Source organism: Musa acuminata, chromosome BXJ3-4 (assembly GCF_036884655.1).
Source record: "Musa acuminata AAA Group cultivar baxijiao chromosome BXJ3-4, Cavendish_Baxijiao_AAA, whole genome shotgun sequence".
NCBI classification, from domain to species: domain Eukaryota; kingdom Viridiplantae; phylum Streptophyta; class Magnoliopsida; order Zingiberales; family Musaceae; genus Musa; species Musa acuminata.
Genome location: NC_088352.1, coordinates 6,666,197 through 6,686,039, shown reverse-complemented (window position 1 = coordinate 6,686,039; position 19,843 = coordinate 6,666,197). Strand labels below are relative to the sequence as shown.

Sequence of the window (19,843 nt, the reverse complement as noted above, 5' to 3'; positions counted from 1 at the left end):
GTGATTGTGAATCATTCTGAGATGTTGCTGAACTCTTTCTTCTCAACTCCTCATTCAACAAACTGCTTGTTACTTGACTCATAGTGACAATACCATCTGGCGCAGAATTACTGAGGGAAACCACCAGTGTCTCCCAACTTTCTGGTAATGAACTGAGAAGTAACAATGCCTGCAACTCATCATCAAGAGACATTCTCATAGAGGATAACTGGTTAGTAATACTCTGCATTTCATTCAAATGCTCAGCAATAGAAGCACCCTCTCTATATTTTAGGTTCACAAGTTTTCTGATCAAAAAAGCTTTGTTGCCAGCTGTTTTTCTCTCATAGAGACTTTCCAATTTTTTCCAAAGAGAATATGCAGAAATTTCAGTAGAAACATGGTGAAAGACACTATCATCAAGCCACTGTCTAATAAACCCAATTGTTTTTCGATCTAACCTCTTCCACTCATCATCTGTCATAGTTGTAGGTTTTGCACTATCCCCTTGCAAAGGTCCATACAAATCTTTGCAATACAAGAGATCTTCCATTCTTGGTTTCCATATCATCCAATTATTTCCATTCAAACTAATCATGCGAGAAATATTACTGGCCTCCATGTTCAAATACAAAAATTAAATCACCAAAACCCCGCTCTGATACCAGTTGATGGGGATAAAAAGAGGAATAACCTTTGTATAGGAACAAATACTAGAAGACCAAAATACGCAGCGGAATAAAATGGAAACACAATCAAACAGAACACCAAGATATACGTGGAAAACCCCTTCAATGTGAAGGGTAAAAACCACGGGGCAAACTAGAGATAATCCACTATGAGAATAATGAATATACAAATCTCAATCTCTTGCCCAAAACCCTAGCAACAACCACAAGAGAATAACTGGGATACAAGGATCACGTCACTGCCCACAATATCTAAAACCTCCCCAAGTAATCACAGCAAGAGTCTACTGTAGATTTGATCTAACCTGAGATGAGAACACTGCTAGATGATTGTGAACAGTCTCTCTGCGTTGTCCTTGTCTTCTTCCCTTTCTTTCTCTTCCTTTTCTGCCTTGATCTCCTTCTTCTCTTTGAAATCCCGTGGCCTTAAAGATCTACCTCGTTGCTGCCTTTTTATAGCCTTAATCTGTCTCTAAAACGCAACCACCACACCCCCCTAATCTTAATTAGGGTTAGGTTAAGAGAGGGTGTGGGCTGTGGGCTGATAAAGCCCACATGGGCTGAATATGGGCCATCAGCCCAACAGATAAGACTCTCTCCATCTTAACTTACCCATGATCATGCCTTATCGGCGAGCTCACCATCGTTAATCCTCGAAGATGGCTTCATCCCCGACCTCCTTGCCTACTTTCCTAAAGGTGGAGGTAATGACGAAAATGGCTTCGCGAGGAAAAGCATTGTTGAACGACCAACTATCGACGGGCAACTCGGCTAAAGAGTGGCGCACCTCCTCCACCTTTGTCGCCAATGAAAGGCATGCCATGGTTGCAAATCGGATCATTCATAGCTTGCTATCCCAAAGCCGGAGTAGCTTGCCGCCCACAATGCTAGATATGAAACACCGATCAAAGTAGAGTTAATGGCAAACACCGCCGTAAGGGCGGAGAAGGCATAGGTAGCCACGACGTGTGCAACCTACTCCACTACAACTTTCCTCATCAACAACAAGTAGTTGGAGTCAACATTGCAACCGTTAGGTACTAGCCCACCCAAAGCCTCCCCTTCTTTGATCATGAGGGAGCTTAGCACTTTTGCCTAATCCTCCTTGTCCTCATCCTCCACCGCAAGAGGACATAGTACTCAATCTCACGATCCTATGCAAGTAACAGCATCGATTCTATTCGTTGCCTAAGCGAATGGTCTCATTCTTTCACTCACCTGAAAATGATTATTTTATCATTGGTAAAATAAATAATTTTATATGTACTGTAAAGTATTTGTATCTTTCGTAATTAAATCGATGATGTTAAGACAAGTGAGATTAAAATTTTTGATGTTAATATAATTTTTTTTAAATCTAAGGATTAAAATATAAAAAAGTCTAATCGTAAGAGATAATTTGTAATTATTGTGTGATCGTGATGGTCAAGAGTAAAACAATGCTCGCGTTGACTCTTGCGAAATCACTGCAACAGCATGATGGCAGCGCTTACCTCATCTACGTGGTGTCTATTAATTAACATGGGATGATTTAGACTACTGGACAAGTCTTCAACCCAATAGTGAATGTAAATTGATCAACGTAATATGGGTCCCCTGATTATGGATAAAAATATGTAATTTAATTCAGATTTGAATACACATATCCATTGTAATTTGCATGTAAAACGTGCAAGCAAATTTAAAGCGCTTCGTAAAGGAAAGGGCGGAAATAGGAACCTGTCCCTTTCTTATCACTGTAACTCGAGCTCCCTGGTCAATAATTTCTGGACATCACATTAACTGCATGCAATCAAACTACAAAGTCCACTTTCCAACAAGACTGTCCGATCTCTTCTCCAAAAGGTGGTGAACGTATAATTTAAGCAAACGCAATTATAATGGCTTTTCTTTGTTGCAGACGAGTAATATACCAATACTTTACTTCGCCTAAGAAAGCACCAGGAAACCACCTCATTTAAAAGATCACATTGCGTTGTCTACAGAAAGAGACAGGTTAATATCAACTTGTGTGATGTACGTCACCTAAGAGAATTTGACATCGATTTGATTTTTTGGATCTGTTAATATTAATCGGTTCTTGACTTTCTGCCACCGATTTTGAGTCTCTACCAATTGCTCAAGAGACGGGGCAAATAATGTCCTACTGGTGCACGGAGGCGAGCCAAGCCTACACACTGCTCGAGCCATTCATACGGTGCAATCACGAAAATATCGGTGCGGGCCACGCTTCTTTGATGATGGGTCCCAGCAAAATCAGAATGAGATATGGATGGTCTCGAGTACGTTTGGCATCCGTGGAAATGGAGGCAGAAACCATGATACATACGTAACCGAGCTTCGTTTTCTGTCACAAGAAATTTCTCTGGATAACAAAGAAAGAAACCCATGGTTCAATAATGCTTTCTTACTTTCTTAAACAGAGAAAAAGATAGAGGTTGACTGCGGCTTGGCGACCACGGCATCGATATCCCAGGCCACGTCGGAGGTGGTCAGCGAGCGACTCTCTGGTGCGGCTGGAGTTGGACTCGCCCACCGGCCTCCTTCGTTAACATCCCCTCACTTTCATTGTTATTATGAGTCTCTCTGGATTGGGTTGTGCCGTGTGCCTGTTCCGTTGAATGGTCCGCAGCCAGTCGGTAGTAGCCAATTTAAAGCTAACATCCACCCAACTGCAATAGCTATCACGTAAGCGCTCACAACGTCTCCCGGCCTTGTATTGACCTTTTCTTTCAGAAAGCGAGCGAACGAGAGAGTGATTACCCCGCCATTTTAATGAGGAGAATATATATATATATATATATATATATCCCGTTTGTTGTATGGACTTGTATATACGTCATTGACTTTAATTTCTCACAAGGGTGTTGCTTATGATCTGTAGCTCTCCACGCCCAAGAATATAGTTGGTGAGTATGTGGGTTGATCCAACAGTGATACATTAATATTCCCAGTCATACTCTTGTGAGTTAGCGTTAGGAAGTACTTCGTTAACACCACGTACCTTGGACGCTGGGCGAAGTACGCCCTTCGTGGAAGAACAACACCAGGCCTGAGCAATTAATTATTCATGTTGGATCCGGTTCAAAATCTTAGAATTTTCCAAATCGAACCGTAAGTAGGAACAAGAGCCATGCTGAGGTTGATGATACGGTGAGCACTACTAAATCTATTAGTCTTATGAATCCGGCAATGCACATTCCATATCAAAAGCTAACGAGACAAACAGTGGACAACATTCGACAGCCTTTATTGTGCAGCTAACCCATCCGAACCAAGTTTCTAACTTGCGTGTTTAGCTGAAGCTTTCATCGAGTGTTATTATGGTTTGTTGTACTTACTCGGTTGACCAATGAATAGTTCCGCGACCTGTCTTAGCTACCCCATGTCTAAGGGGAGTAGCAATCGACCTAAGCATTTCCTAACCTGACAGGCTGGTGGGGAGCTCCAAATGTGGAAGGATGGCACCTGCTTGTTGAAGAGTCTATACATCTCTAATAACCAATAAATGCATGCCTACTTTGAATCCAGTGTTCGTGTAAGCTATGTTTAAAAGGTAGAGTTGCGGCAGTGTATCCAATGGAGCATATATTTTTCAGTCGGATTTCTCGGGTCCAAACGTCTTGCGACAGTAATCCATCGAGTATGTCTTTCTATTTTCGGTAAGGGAAACAATCGCACGATCGCATTGATGACGCACGCCTTCCGCAACAGACGTGTTCAATCGAATCGAGATGTAGGGGCGCAGTGACATGAGAAGATTCTTCTTATCTACTACATATACGCATGCGTGTTAGCGGATCTTCATAACTTGCTTGTCCGACCCGATAATTCACCAATTGTGAGCCTTGGGGTGGTCGGTCAGCTTTGGCTCTTCCATCGACGCCCGACAAATTCGATACTTACCGCATGTTGCATCCAAATCCGATAACTGGCAGATTCGGGTTCGCATTTTTGGATCTTACAAACTGTAATCAACCGAAGCAATCCGCCTCCACCGGCAAAGGCAGGAGGGAAGCTGCTTTTGACTCGCCCGAGAATGTGATGTGAAGCCCATTGTGCATGAACTGGATCACAGCTCACCAAACATGAGGACGTGGGGCCCGTGTGTTTTCCAAGGTTAAATTTGTCGGCTAGCACGAGAAAGGAGACAATCTGGAGACGCGAAGCATTATCATTTCACAGGCATAGCAGTCCCCTTATCTCCGAGTGCCTATATTTTAATTTGTATGGAAAATCCCATTCTATTCGATCATGCATGCGCAAAGAGATCATGTTCCACCCAGATAGACCAACAAATTAAAGATCTGTGATTGAAACGTCAAGATTGCATGACAACAACACGCCGAGCAGGAGCTCTCTTTCCGACGCGCCAGCTCCGAGTCCCGTCGCCACACATGAATCGTCTCGCCAGTCTTTGCCAAGCCGTCTCGCTCCCAACGCTCTCCAACTCCATTTAATTCCACCATCGACATTTGCCCTGCCCCATTCATTAGAGAGTCTTCCGAGTTGGTTGATGGATTTATGAACTGTAAGTCGTCGATGCTTATGTGATATATCCCCCGAGTAGAAACTTGGGAAGTCGCCTATATATACCCTTCTTTCTCTTGTTCTTCCCTTGCATCTCCAAGTCTTTCACCGACGTGAATCGGGAAGAACACAAGACCGAAAGAGAGCAAGCCTTGATGGGATCCAAAACCCGGCTTCTGTCCCTCCTCACCCCAATCCAACTCCTGCAGGCTTTCTTCTGTATTCTTTTAGCTCTCACACTCGCCCTCCATGCCATACTCTCTTCCACCTCCACCCTTCTACTTGACCACAACATCAGACTCGTCCTCTCGCAACATAGGATTGCACTCTTCTCCCTTCTATGGTGCACCTTGGTCGCTCTCCTCACCTACCTCTCCACGCGGCCTCGACCGGTCCTCCTCCTCGACTATGCTTGTTTCCGCCCCGACGCGGATCGCAAATGCAGTTACGAGACGTGCGAGTACTTCGTCCGCCGCAGCCGCCGCTACAACGACGTCAGCGAGCAGTTCATGAGCGGGATCTACCACAAGTCTGGCCTCGGCGACGAGACCTATGTGCCGTCCTTCATCTTCCAGAACGACTACGAAGCCAAACTGCAGTCGGCGCTCGAGGAAGCCGAGGAGGGCATGACGGCCGCCGTCGACGCCCTTCTCGCGAAAACCAACGTCCCGGCCTCCGCTATCGACCTCCTTATCGCGACTTGTGGCATGTTCGCTCCGTGCCCCTCACTGACGTCCCTTCTCGTTCACCATTACCGCCTCCCGGAGTCGACCACGACCTACAACCTCAGCGGCATGGGGTGCAGCTCCGGCGTGGGGGCCATCGACCTCGCGGCAAGAATACTAAAAAGTTCACGTAAAATTCGCTATGCGCTCGTCGTGATCACCGAGAGCATAAGCCTCAACTGGTACTTCGGAGATAACCGCTCCATGCTGGTGACCAACTGCATCTTCCGCGTCGGCACCGCCGCGGTCCTCATCACCAACGACCCAGCCAAGCGTGATGTCGCCAAGATGGAGTTCCTCCACTCCCTCCGCACGCACCACGGCGCGGACGACGCCTCCTACCGTGCCGCCTACCAAGAGGAGGACGATGCCGGCACCGTGGGCGTCGCGCTAAAGAAGGATCTTATCCGTGTGGCCGGCGAGGGTCTGCGCGCCCACATACGGCTCCTGGCGCCCAGGGCACTGCCGTGGTCCCAGCTGATACAATATGCCTATCACGTGGTGAGTGGGTGGGTGAGGAAAGGCGACCAGAAGCAGAAGGTGCCGGATTTCACGACGGCGTTCGAGCACATGTGCGTGCACACGGGAGGGAAGGCGGTGATCGAGTCGGTGGGCCGGCTGATGCAGCTCGACGACAGCGTGACGGAGCCGGCGCGGATGTGCCTGCACCGCTTCGGGAACACGTCGAGCAGCCTGGTGTTCTACGAGTTGGCCTACTTTGATGCCAAGGGACGTATAAAGAGCGGGGACAAAATATGGATGCTAGCATTCGGGACGGGGTTCAAAGTCTGCAGCCTGGTGTGGAGGGCGCTCGGGGACTCTGTGATGGAGCCAGACAACCCATGGAAGGATTGCATCCACAGGTACCCCATGAAGACGTGGTAATAAATAATCAGTCAAATGCATCCATGGGTGACTGTGCGTAAAGTTGAAACGTGAAAGCTGAGGGTGACGGTGAATAAATTGATAAGCCACCCATCTTGATTTGATTTTATCCCATCTCTAACAAGCTGGAGATGGATACAATGTCATAATCAAATTATTATATATAGCAGTATTATCATCATCAAGATATGGATAGCTTTGTTAATTCTACTGGTGTATTGGTTTATGATTGGGTTGCAGTTTTCTTCTCCCGTCATTTGTCGTGTGTTACCGTTTCAGTTTCAGTGAGACTCAACAAATTGGCTTTTTCTTTGTGAAATATGGTTTGAATAGAATTAGTCAACTTTACTATCATTTTTTTTAGGAAGTTTTAATTGGTCAAGAGGTTACTGTTATTCGCATCAGTCAAATCTTTTCTGAATGGTTGTAGCATGCAGTCGCTTGCAGCGGGAGAAACATCATTGACCGCACGCTAATCGACGACGAATACTTAATATTCCGACATAAAACGTACGAGTAACCTCGGTTCACGCCAGCGGTCAGTTGGTCACCGCTAGAGGCTATGTGCATAAATTCTGCATTATGTTCTGTGGCGTTGCAGTGCTTCTCGATTCAGTGGGCAGGACATATCACAGATATGGATGTGTTATAGTGAGTTGACGGGACGGGTATGTGTCGTTCTTCACCCATTTATATGACATGGACCGTAGCTGATTGATGGACAGCTGTCATCCGATAATTACCATTACCATTGATGGATCCACTTAACGGCGCATAATGTCGCACTTCACTGTACAATGTATAAATCAAGATGCACGAATCTTCACGTGTTTGGATGGGGCACGCGGAAGGCGGTATAGAAGAAGACCGACGGTCTCTCAATGGTATAGCAATATTACTAATTACGTTATATGGGAAGAGACATCAGTCATGATCTCACCGGTGCCCGACATCACCACTCCTTATCAGATTCATTTAAACGTATTATTCAGACAAACAAGTCCGGCATATTAATTTATCATATTCTTAGTAGGTGAAAAATAATGGAAAGGCGATAAGGTTGGCGTCTACAAACAGATTTCATCCCTCTCCATTTGTGTTTATACTTTTAAAATTTTAATCGTTGAATGTGTCAAGGATTCAAATTCAATTGAGATTCGATTTTTGATCTAATCACAAGTCGAGAAAGAGAGGAATTCAATGGATACTCTTACAGTATTATCCGAAGCTTTAAAAGGTAATTGGAAGGGTAAGAAAGACCCGACGAATTTATAATCTTATCAATAATGAATATGAATAATCATCAAAATAAATCGTTATTTGATCTTGAAGATGAGCGTTCAATTATCCATCGAACATTATGATTATTGTATGATATCAGTATGAACGTCGAGTTAGCATAGTTATAAAATAATGATATAATTAAAATATCATATCCATATAATATATGTTATCGGATTATTTATATATAAATTCCTCTCATGAAGATTAAAAACTTAGATGTGACAAATAACTCCCATCGGATATGAGATAAGGAGACATTCAAGCTATTAATTATGATGTCCGTAAAATGAGACCAGCTGGCTTCGTTTTCTGGGTTGCTTCCTTCGAGAGTGAGACCAGAGAATACTATGTAAGTTTAGGAACTGACTACCACAGACATCTCCCGAGGTTAGTTGGTGATGCTAAACCATTAACAAATGAATTGATAGGCAACTTCAAATTTGGGGCACTGAGGGTAAGAGAATTGACATAGAACTGACTATGTGAAAATGTTGGCTGTACCGCACCAAGACAATGATATGTTGTAGCAGTTGAAAACATATATTCGACGACTAAAAATAATCCCCACTGACTGAATAAATAAATAAATAAATAATCTCACTCGCAGTTTTCATGTAGACAAGTGAATTATATATGTATATATATATATATTGATTTATCATTATGATTATCCAATTAATCTCGAATATATAAAATTCTCTTTAGATCAGATTGATGAGATGAAATCTATGTGCTTTATCAAGATAATTTTGTAGCCCGTAATCATCACTAATCCAATTAAACTTTTACACACTCTTATAATCGAGTGATACATAACTTATTAGAAGTATTTTTCGATTCAAACATGATAAACATGACCAAACCGATTACCTCCAAAGATAGCTGTCAATGGCTATTCCTATTTAAGTTTGACATTAGCCACTAACTTAATGCAAGCAATCGAGAGGATTTCTTTTCTATTATTATTATTAGTTCTTTTCAATCTAAATCACTTTTTTCCGGAAAGGAAAGTTCTTGATATCTAAGATTTATTAGTAAAAAATAAAATAAAGAAATTGATGATGGTGTCATCTAATTAATACGATAAGAATCAGTAACAAGTTTCGTTTGAATCAACAAATAATCTCTCTGTTAAGGAAAATTCTCTATTTTGTTATCATATGTATCATTGTTTTTTTGCTCACATGTTGATTGTGAGGCTAAAATAAATATACTGTATGAATTTGATTGATAGGAAAAATATTTCACAAGGCGATAGGATAATAAGTGGACCACTCTTTCTAATATGTTAATCTAATTTTTTGTATAGCAACATAGAAAAAGGAATGTAAATTTGCACTAGTTTTATGACACGACGCAAATACCGCTACACCTCCAACTTCTTCAAATGGCATGGATCCTTTAATTCCCCAAGTGTTGCTAGTATTCCGTGTGAGGGAGGCCTTCCAGCCTCTGATGCAGTGTCGTTGCAGGCAGGGGTGCATGATGGTTATGAGTGCCTTCGTAGGTCGTTAACACAAACCTCGAGTCTTCTCGCTCTCTCTCCACTGTCTTCTTCACGTTGCATCCTACGGTCGAGCAGCGGTAGTAGTTCCTGTCACGATTTCATCAGCTTGCTTTTCCAAGTAGTAGACAAGACAGGATTGCTGAATGAGGAACACAAATAACGACATGCTTCGATGGAGATTTAGATAAGAGGTTTACCTTGGATATGGGCTGTTCTTCATCTTCTTCCTCCCGTACTTCCTCCACTTGTATCCATCATCCAATACCTCAAGCTCTGACTTGGTTCTGAATGCAACTCTGCTCCCGCTGCTACTCCCCGTCGAAGAGCCCTTCGACTTGTTCTCATTTCTGCACACAGTAAGAAGACGGCGGGCGTTCTCAATAAGGATACATCATGATTCTAAAGAACCAAAGCTCGAATCATATCAAGGAGCCAAAGAAGTCTTACTTGTCATGATCCTGGAAGAACTCCGGACTCTGCTGCTGACTTGCAGGAGAGAGCACGGCATGTGCCGTCTGCGGATCTTCATCAAAAGCTAGGAAATCGTCGATAGCAGCAATTATGTTGTCAGGCTGATCATTCCCCCAAGAACTCTGCAAAAACGAAGAGGAGGAAGACATTGGCGAGGAACCCCAACTCATGCTGATTCGACTGGAGTAAGCTGACTGATTCCAACCGACGCCGGGGCAGTCTTTCTAACGAACATTGACAGCTATCATGTAGATTTCGGTGAGAAACCTTCAGCCACGAGACGCTCTCCCCATACATACATTTTAAAGCTGTACTCACCCCACCTGGGGATGAAGAAGATGCCGGCCAAGGGGAAAGACTTGGCTGACTTGCGACCGTAGACTCTTCGGGGATCATTCTTACACATGTAAACGAAGAGGACATTAGTCAGCCAATGTGGTGAGGACTTGGGAGAACATTCACATGCAGCAGCCTCTCTAAGAATCATGTGAACACCTTGAAAAAGGAATAGCCACAGCCATCACATCGAGCATCGAGCAAGAATTCCACCACGGCGTTCTCTTTTTCCTATGCCTTCAGTTTTACAGCCAGACTGGGATTCTTTTGCATCAACTTCGGCTTCGCTGGTAGAACTCCATACGGAAAACAGCCAAGTGATGTTGGAAAGCCGAGTTGTCCGAAATTAAAGCGTGTAGACAGGGAAGCAGAGTCTTCACATATTCCACGTGAGAAGTCAAGAGTCCCACAACATGAACGAAAGACAAGCCAACCTTGCTCGAGTCACCGACATTATTGCCAATATAATTAAGTCTAATTAAGAAGATAAAAGCATCTAAAAAGGATGATACCGATTGCTTTTCGGCTGTGTTTGAACGTCTTATGATTTATATCTAAGCTTTGGTTTCTTCTATCGCAAAAGATAAGGTCATGTCTCGCATAGTAGACCTTCGTTTACTTCACAAATTGCTGCATTGAGCTGGCAAAAATGATTGAAAAGTTGCAAGTCCAAGTCGCAATAACTTGTACAAATCAAAGACGAACATATGGCTCTAAAGAAGCAGAAGAAAGCATCATTACTTGGTGTTGAAGACTTCTTTCCTCCTCGAACCATACACCTGTATTCTGAGACACCGGTTTTGTCTAGCATTAGACTTGTAGACCCACAAATAAAAGTCCATGGAAGGTCAAGATATCTACGATATCTACGATAAGCATGTCGTCAGCTTCAACATGAATCCGCCCAAGAATATTGTTCTATGCAATTAAAGTGCTGGTTATACTTGTCTCAATTATGTTTCTTATCGAATTGCATGAAAACTTAATGGACTATATCTATGAGATTTGCACATAAGCACATGACTACAATCCTTTTTCACCTGACGTCCTGCTATGCAAGTGCAAGTTCAATTTATAAAATTTATTATGAAAAAGATGATAATATCATTCGTTCAGATATATTTATACAGATTTAAAGAGTATGCTTAAGTCATGCACATACACCATGATAATTGATATTCAAATCATTGATTGACACTGAGGATTAAAATATATAAGGAATATAAAGTTATCATTCTATATTTATCTTTATCATGATCCTTCCCATAAGATTGAATTTTCATCAAAAATATTAATCTTGAAATGATGTAATTGAAATACATTGGTAAGTAAGAAGTATTGTGAGAAAGTTAGCTAGTTTGTTAGAAGTATGAATGTGAGAAACACATAGTTAACATATGACAAATTGATCTATAACAAAATAGAAGTTAATAATAATGTGTTTTATGTGAGAGTAAAACACTGAGTTGGAGCATAAGTAGATGGTATTAACAATATCACAATATATTGTTAGAGTGGTTTAGAGGTGATGCTAAGTTCGTGCAGTAGATTAGTGACTCACTTGATTTCTGTAGTGATGGCGATGATGACTTAGTATTCAGCTTTAGTGGTAGATCTTGCGATTGTATTTTATTTCTTGAAACTCTAACTAATTAAATTTATTTCAAGGAAGATGATTTAGACTAATGTAGATGTTCTATCATTAGTATTACCTACCTAATCAACATTGATCAAGGCATGGAGATGAAGAGATGAGTGGTTATGAAGAAGTCTATGATTGAAAGTCCATTTAAGATATTACAAAATATGTTTTAGTACAAAATAATACATAGCAGAGGGTCGATGCATGTATTGTGATAATTTAAAAATTATAAATAAAATTTATGGACGTGTATGAGATAAATATTATAATGAACCAAGTAATTATCGATATTGTGTGGGATTCGTTATAGGGCTATCATTATATAATTTGAGTGACTTGGTGGAGAAGAGTGGGGTGATAATTTCTTTCATATTCTACATATTTATCTTTCATAATAGATCTCATATATATTTATTTTAAGATAGAAAAAAATCAAAAAAATATGAATATTACTTCCATCACCAAAAAAATAGATTAAGATTTTTAGGTTTTTGATGGAGAATTGATTGTCAATTACTTAAGAAATTATTTAATTTCTATAGAAGTATTGCTTATGATGATAATGTTATCCATATAAATTAGTAGACATATAGTATATGATAATGTTATCCATATAAATTACTAGACATATAGTATATTTCTTTTGTTGTCATAGGAATAAAGAGCTATATGTTAGAACCATTTCGGCACTAGAGGAGGGGATGAATTAGTGTTTTCATAAAAATTATGTCGATTCAAAAATCTCGTTCGATAAATACCAGAAAGATATTTAACTTGAAAACATTCGTAAACATAGTGAATAAGTAAATCAGTTTATAATAAGAATGAAAAGTATAAAATAAATACAAACCGATTTATAGTGGTTCGATTGTCGTGACCTACATCCACTCCTGATCCCTTTTCACTCGAGGCTACCGGTTTCCACTACTGATATTCTTTCAATGAGCGAAGATCAACTACCCTTATAACTTTTTTTTCTTTCGACAAGCTCAGAAGAGAACCTTTACACCTCTCTTTTAGACCCCACTCATCAGTTAAAAAACTTGTAACTCTAGGAGGAAGAGACTATAAATCTTATAAGAGATTTAAAACTTTTTTCACAATGATTCTTTTCCCCTTTCTCAACTCCATTTCTTGGTGGTTCAAGCAGGAATAACCAAGGTATTTATAGACTCCAAATGACTTCAAAAATGGAGCCAAAAAATGTCTCATCCTGAGGTTTTGGGATACTTGAAATACCACCGTCATTATTGGGTGATACCATCGTCTAGTAGTATTATCGCCCAATCTGACATTGATATCGAGTGGTATCATCGTCCGATATAGGAGTCTATGTTTAGGCAGTACCACCGCTTAGTCTAGTGGTACCACTGCCTTTTATGGGTGATCAAATGACCCTTCAACTTAGCCCAAAATAGTCCCAACTCAAGTCCAATTGGCCCTAATTGACATTGTTTCACCCCAAAACGACTCGATTATACCTAAACTAACTTGATCTAGAGACACAATTATAAGCATGGATCCTATGTTGTCCGATATATCATTGGTTCATCCGATGCTTCGTTTGATCCTTCAGCACATTATCCTCTCCTTTGGCGTATTGCTCAATCGACATGTTGAGTCCCATAACTTATGATCTCTTTAGCGCAATGTTCGATCCTTCGGCTCAATCGACATGTTGAGTCCCATAACTCATGGCACAAAGTCCTTCCGGCACATCGACCATTCCTCTGGTCTGACATTTAATCTTTTAATATGTTCCACTTTGACCCAACATTTGATTCTTCCTACTTTAATCGAGTGACCTTTTATTGATCGAGGTTAATCATGCGTCATTCAAACACACATTAGATCTTAAGTTCATCAATTAATTTCATCATCAAAATATGAGACTAATCACCATCGAATTTGGAGTTAACAAAATCGATTGATATAATAAAAAGCTAAGTTTGTTTAGTAGGCTCTTGAAGCTTGACAAGGTCCACAAATAACTTTTCTTAGTTTACAAATATGGTTTGGATATTAAGGATGGATAAAGCTAAGTAGTTATTGCATAAAGACATCTTAAATAAATGTCTCAAGCAAGAAAGCATTGTTAATATCTAGTTGACATGCATGTCAACCTTAAGTGATAGTCAAACGTAAGATAAATCAAATTATCGTCGGTTTAATAACTATACTTAAAGTATCTGTGAAATTAATATTCGATTGTTAGTAAAATCCTCTTGCTACTAAACGTGTTTTGTATCAAATAATGAATCCATTTAGGTTTTGCTTAATTCGAAAGATTCATTTACACCTGATAATATTTTATATGAGGTGAGATAGTACAAGGTTCCATGTGACATTATGAAGTATGATGTCATATTCCTCATACATGACTTTACACTAGTACGAAGATTTTTGGGATTGAATATATTTTTTGATTTAGTAGGGTTGAGTGGAGAGCTTGTGATAGTGTGGAGACCAAAGATTTAACATAATTTAAAGATATCATTTTTAGAGTATATTGTCATATGATATTTAGGCTTGGTGATATTATTGGGTTGTGTTGATTGTACGAAAAATTGAGTTATATTAATGATGTGAGAATTGATGAATAGTTAGTAACATATATCTAATCAAGCTGATACACTTCGAGATCACTGGGACGAGGAAAGGATAAAGACATCATTTGTGGTGCTGAGGGTGTTACTTAATCAGACATTGCAGAGTGAGTTACTGGAGAGATGGATAAAAAAATTATAGAATAGATGAGGTGCTTTGAACTAGAGTTATATGAGAGTACAAGTCTAAAAGAGAACTATTGGTTGATGTGGTCAAAGGTGCGCTTGAACAGATTTGAGATGTGCTCATATGAATTTAATGATAGATAGTTGTTGTAGTAGTTCGTATTACCGAAGGAACAAAATTTTAGAAGGAAAATGGTATATATATATATATATATATATATATATATATATAAAGGGTTCAAATCTAAATTTACCATTCGAGTTTATTATAAATTTAATATTATAAAAAGAGGGATTCAAGTAGTATTTTTTTTATAAAAAATAATAAAATTATACCCGGGTTATGTTCGATAAAAACTCATTTGGTACTTATATTAATAGACTCAGAAGATTTATATAAAAAAATCTAATATATTTAAATATTTATTTATTTTTGAATGCATATAAAGTATTTTGTTAGAAATTTTATGAAATGGTTAGGTGAAATTACGTCAGTATGGATGTGAGCGTTTGATGAGTCAAATATTACGATGAGCAAACGTCTGATATTGAATTGATGTGCTGTAGATGAACTATCGAGCTGACATGACATAGTGTACCGTAGATGTCACACTGATTGTCCAATCGTATTTATCTCGATTGGCCTTTCGACCGTGAGTTTTGATCCAAGTCAATGGGGAACTTGCAGTCATGAATTAATCGCTAACCTATTGTTTTCTCATCGGGCCAAGGCCCTTGCAATCATACACGTAAGCCTCGTGCAGCAGCTGCAGCTCCCCTCGAAAGGTAAGACGTAACATCACGGCACCTGTGGATGAACGATGGATCAACTACACTTGGGACGAATAGGTCGTCCTCCTCCCACTGCCTCGATGGTGATTGAGAAGAAGTGCCACCCTTTTGCAGTGCTCATCCACAAGCCGCGTCTTTATTGCTGCTGGCCACCGAGTTCAAGAACAAACCACGAATTGTATACTACTCTCTCCATGCTTCGACCGTCCGGTATCTCTCATGGCTAACGACAGAAGCTTTGGTACCAGCGAGTGATTTGTACCTATTATTATTTGTTGTCATATCAGCTCATGGCTATGATCCATCCGGTGGGTGGAGTCACTGAAAACTAGAGTATTTGCTCCAGCAGACAAACGTCGGATGTTATGGATGATGCCGAGTAGCCCCCGTGCAGGAGGAGGACCTCACTTTCAGACAACTATCATCTTTTTCCCAAACTTGAAAGTATAAATGGCTGAATGATAGATAATATGCTTCTTTTGATTAGATCCAACAACTGTGAATCATCTCTCATCCATCTATCAATCTCATTGATGTGTGCAAGAGCTAATTTAGGCAATCCGACAAACGAATTATGTCTTACCAACAAAAGGATCCAAGCAAAAAAGGGTCTGAATAGATCCTCTTTTTTTTCTTTTTTTTGCAGATTTTGTGTGAATTGATCTGACCTTAAAAAAGTCCGTCGATTACTTTGCAAACATCCATCAACTTTATTAGATTCTTTAAAATAAAAAAAAACTTTGTTCCCCACCATCAACTTTGCAAAAAGTGGAAAATAATGATGTAGTTTTTAAGTGATGCAATGATGTCGGAAAATATCTTTTTCCTAACTAATGATGTAGTTTAGTGTGTGTATATATATATATATATATATATATCTTTGTTGAGGTATTTAAATTGGTTAGTATATTATTATATAAATAATAGGTCGTAGATTCAAATCTATTAAGTATGTTTATAATAATATTTTTAAAAGTAAAAAAAAAAAAGAAAAAAACAGGGGAGAAATATACATACGGCAGCAATTCCATAGAATTATACAATCAAGCAAATAAATGTGTCATGACAACTAAACACTTTATTTTCGATACAATCGAATCAAATCAAGCGTGCAGAAGCCCGCCAACAAAAACACAGGCACAGGCTTTTCTTTCTCTCACTCTTTCTTTATTTTGATCACTCTTCGTTCACAATGCACTATATAGTTTACCAATACATACAAATCGAACGAAACCCACAGATCGAGCTTCCACTGTTCTCACTTGCTTCTCCATAAACAAAATAAATCACATCCAAGAATTCTTGTAATAATAATATCCATCAGAAGAAAAAAAGGTTAAAGAATGAGATAAGATTTTGATGGTAAAAGATTCGATTTTGGTCCTTCCGGTGGTGGCAGCCGGAGCGGCACCGACGCTTAGCTTGAGACGAGGCAATCATCATCATCATCATCATCGAAGAGGCTTCCGATCACCATGAACTCCTCTTCTTGCTGTTGCTGCTCCTGCTGCTGGTGCTTCTCCCGGATGGAGTTCAGCTTCTCGAGCTTCAGACCCGCGCGGAATCGGGCAATGAAAAGGGCCGCCTTGTTGTCGACGTCGGGGCTCGGGCAGAACACCGCCGTCCCCTCCACCGCTCCTCTTTCCCCGACGTTCGCGTCGGCTCCTCCGAATCTCTTGCTTTTGCTCTTTGCCACCTCCTCTTGAGAAACAGATGCCGCAGCCGGTGGCGGTGGCGGTGGCGAAGGTGGTGGATTTAAGGGAGATGGAGGAGGGAATGGGAAGTCAGAATGGTTGCATGTTGCTTTCTTTTTGTAGAGGTTACCCCGTGGAGCAGGAGGAGGCGGTGGGGGAGGCAATAACACTTGCCTTTCGGATCGTCGGGTTGGTGGAGGAGGTGGTGGCGAGGGAGGTGAAGAGGTTTGTTTCTTGGAACGTCGGGTTGAAGAAAGGGGTGGTGGTGGCGGAGGAGGAGGAGGCGGAGGAGATGCCGAGAGGGAGTGGATCCTTCGGTTCTTGCTTTTCTTGTGAGAGAATAGACTGTGAAAGACAGAAGAAGACGGAGGTGGCGGCGGCGGCGGCGGAGGTGGCGGAGAAGAGGAAGTCTCGAAGTAAAGCGAAATGTCGCTATGGTTCCTCTTTGTCTTGCTCCCTTTCTTCTTCTTCTTCTGGTAGAATGAAGCGATAGCGGCGGCGATGTCCTTTGCTCCTCCTCCGTTCTTCTTTTTATGGCTATTCTTCTCGTGAGAAGGTGGAGGCGGCAGCGGTGGCGGGGGTGGTGGAGGCGCCCGAGGTGGCCGGTTGGACCTCTGTGGTCCCAAGCTCCAATCTTGCTCCACCTCCCAATTCGGAAGATCCTCGAGGGACCTCCTTCTCCAATGCCGCGTTTCATGGTTCGTGTCTCGCTCCACCTCCCTCGCCGGAAGCTTCTCGAGGCTCCTGCCTCTCCGAAGCCGATGCCGCGTTTGCGCTGTCGGCGGCGGAGACTGCGGCTGGGGCTTTCCGGATTCAAAGATCGCATCTTTTTCTGCCACACTCTCCGGAAGCTTGTGCATGCTCCTCCTCCTCGGCAGCCGCTGTGCCGCAGCCAGCGGCGGCGGACTCGGCGGAGATCTCAATCCCGGCGAAGGGCTCCGCCGGAGAACAAACGTATCCACCGGAATGGTCTTGGCCTCCTGCTCCCGGAAGCTATGCCTTTCCCAACCGCGCGAGTCCGGCTTCCGACGATAAAGCTGGATGTCATCGTAGCACCGCCACCCTTCAGCGACCGAGGGGCCGCCCCACGCCGCCTCCTGCCTCAGGTCCGGGTAGGAGCTGCTGTTCCTCATCCGACGAATCCCCGCCGCATGGTCCGCCGCAGCGGGATCAGGGTAGCTCACCTGGGCCGCTTGGTTGGTGAACCACTGGTTAGGGGAGGAGGCAGAGGGGGTACTGTCGGCATCATCACCGGCATTCCAGCGGCCGAGGACGCCGCACAGGATGGCGAAGAGGACGAGGACGAAGTTGACGGTATCCCAACCGCTCTTGATGGCCGTCGGTCGGAAGCCACGAAACGAGGCAGAGAGGAAGGAAGGCAGGAAGAGAAGAATGAAGATGGCGAGCAACACTAGCAAACCCCATGGCGGAATCCCAGAGGAGGAAGAAGACTCATCTCTTTCTCTTCCCATCGCTATAAATCTGTAGACAGCTCAAATTGGCTCCTTTTGCTCTGATGCAAAGCTTTGTTCCTGGTGGGTCTTGGCTTTCTTGATGCTCCTCTGCTTTCTCTGTTCTCGTATCACGGGCACTTGGGATAACCAGTGGGGAGAGGCTGCCCTGTGATGTATCTTAAGGTTAAAGCAGGTGCTGCCGATTACGAACACCTCTACAGCTGTTCGTCCCCAACACAGTCTTAGTAGTAGCCAACTGTTCCATTGTTTATCTGCCAAAGCGAAGCAAGTTCGAGTAATCATTAACTATTGGACCCATAATTAGTCCTCGGTCTTCACCTAATGCACTCTCTCTCATCGAGAGTATCTCGTAGATCGATTGGAATGTCTGTGTAATTATGAAATCATGGTGGCAGAGTCGATTGTCATTTGTAATAATGTCTCGGATCTCGGCGACTTGGACACGAAGATGAAGTATGCTTTCGACTAGTGATGGGACAACCACACCAAGCCGATGATCTACTTTTCCGCTCTCGAGATTTCCCTATAGATCAACAGTAGCTTTAAAAGAGACACGCCAAAAGCGTGCTGCTGTAACGTGAATGAATGGAAGGAGCAGAAGGGGACCGGTGAGGGCGACAGGATTCAAACACGACTGCGGACGCAGCGGAATGAGCGCGTGACGTTCACGAAAACCAGAAGACGGAGCAGACCGACGATCCAATGTGCGAGAAGCAATTCTAAATGTGGTGTTGGCTTCGACGTAGAAGCCTCATGGAATCATACGGTTCAGCGCGCACCGAAACAGTATTCTCGATCGGTGGGGTAGCAGTGGCTTATCCTGCAAGGATATGAAAGAGTCCCAAGAAACAAAAGGAAGACAGCAAAGAGGTGAATGCTCGCTCTCGTTTGGCAACGGCAACATCAGTTCTTCCGGAAGAGTTCTCTGCAACCAATGATTGGGTGTTTGTGGGCACGTAATCGATGAAGCATGACACGGAAGTGTGTTAGGAATAGCGAATGCTGCAGCCTACGTATAATCTATGGCCGACTTTAGGACCAGGTGGCCACCTACTCACAGTTGCTTGGTTGGGAAGATAACAGTTGGCACAGGCTTTTCGAC

At 42.2% G+C, this 19,843-nt stretch overlaps 2 protein-coding genes and 1 long non-coding RNA gene across 3 annotated transcripts; 1 reads left to right on the top strand and 2 right to left on the bottom strand.

The window, feature by feature from the left end:
* Positions 1-5,273: 5,273 nt before the first annotated feature.
* LOC135634817 (3-ketoacyl-CoA synthase 4-like) lies at positions 5,274-7,018 on the top strand. Its single transcript, XM_065145444.1, has one exon. The coding sequence runs from the start codon at positions 5,354-5,356 to the stop codon at positions 6,806-6,808; it is 1,455 nt and encodes a 484-aa protein (XP_065001516.1). The 5' UTR covers positions 5,274-5,353; the 3' UTR covers positions 6,809-7,018.
* Positions 7,019-9,464: 2,446 nt separating this feature from the next.
* Positions 9,465-10,347, bottom strand: LOC135635317 (uncharacterized). Its single transcript, XR_010495596.1, has 3 exons — positions 10,047-10,347; positions 9,797-9,946; positions 9,465-9,686 (listed from the first exon to the last, which is right to left on the bottom strand). It is a non-coding gene; the product is annotated as an uncharacterized LOC135635317 (long non-coding RNA).
* A 6,277-nt stretch (positions 10,348-16,624) lies between these two features.
* On the bottom strand, positions 16,625-18,988 carry LOC135635519 (pollen-specific leucine-rich repeat extensin-like protein 1). The gene has a single exon (XM_065146631.1). The coding sequence runs from the start codon at positions 18,736-18,738 to the stop codon at positions 16,990-16,992; it is 1,749 nt and encodes a 582-aa protein (XP_065002703.1). The 5' UTR covers positions 18,739-18,988; the 3' UTR covers positions 16,625-16,989.
* Positions 18,989-19,843: the final 855 nt, after the last annotated feature.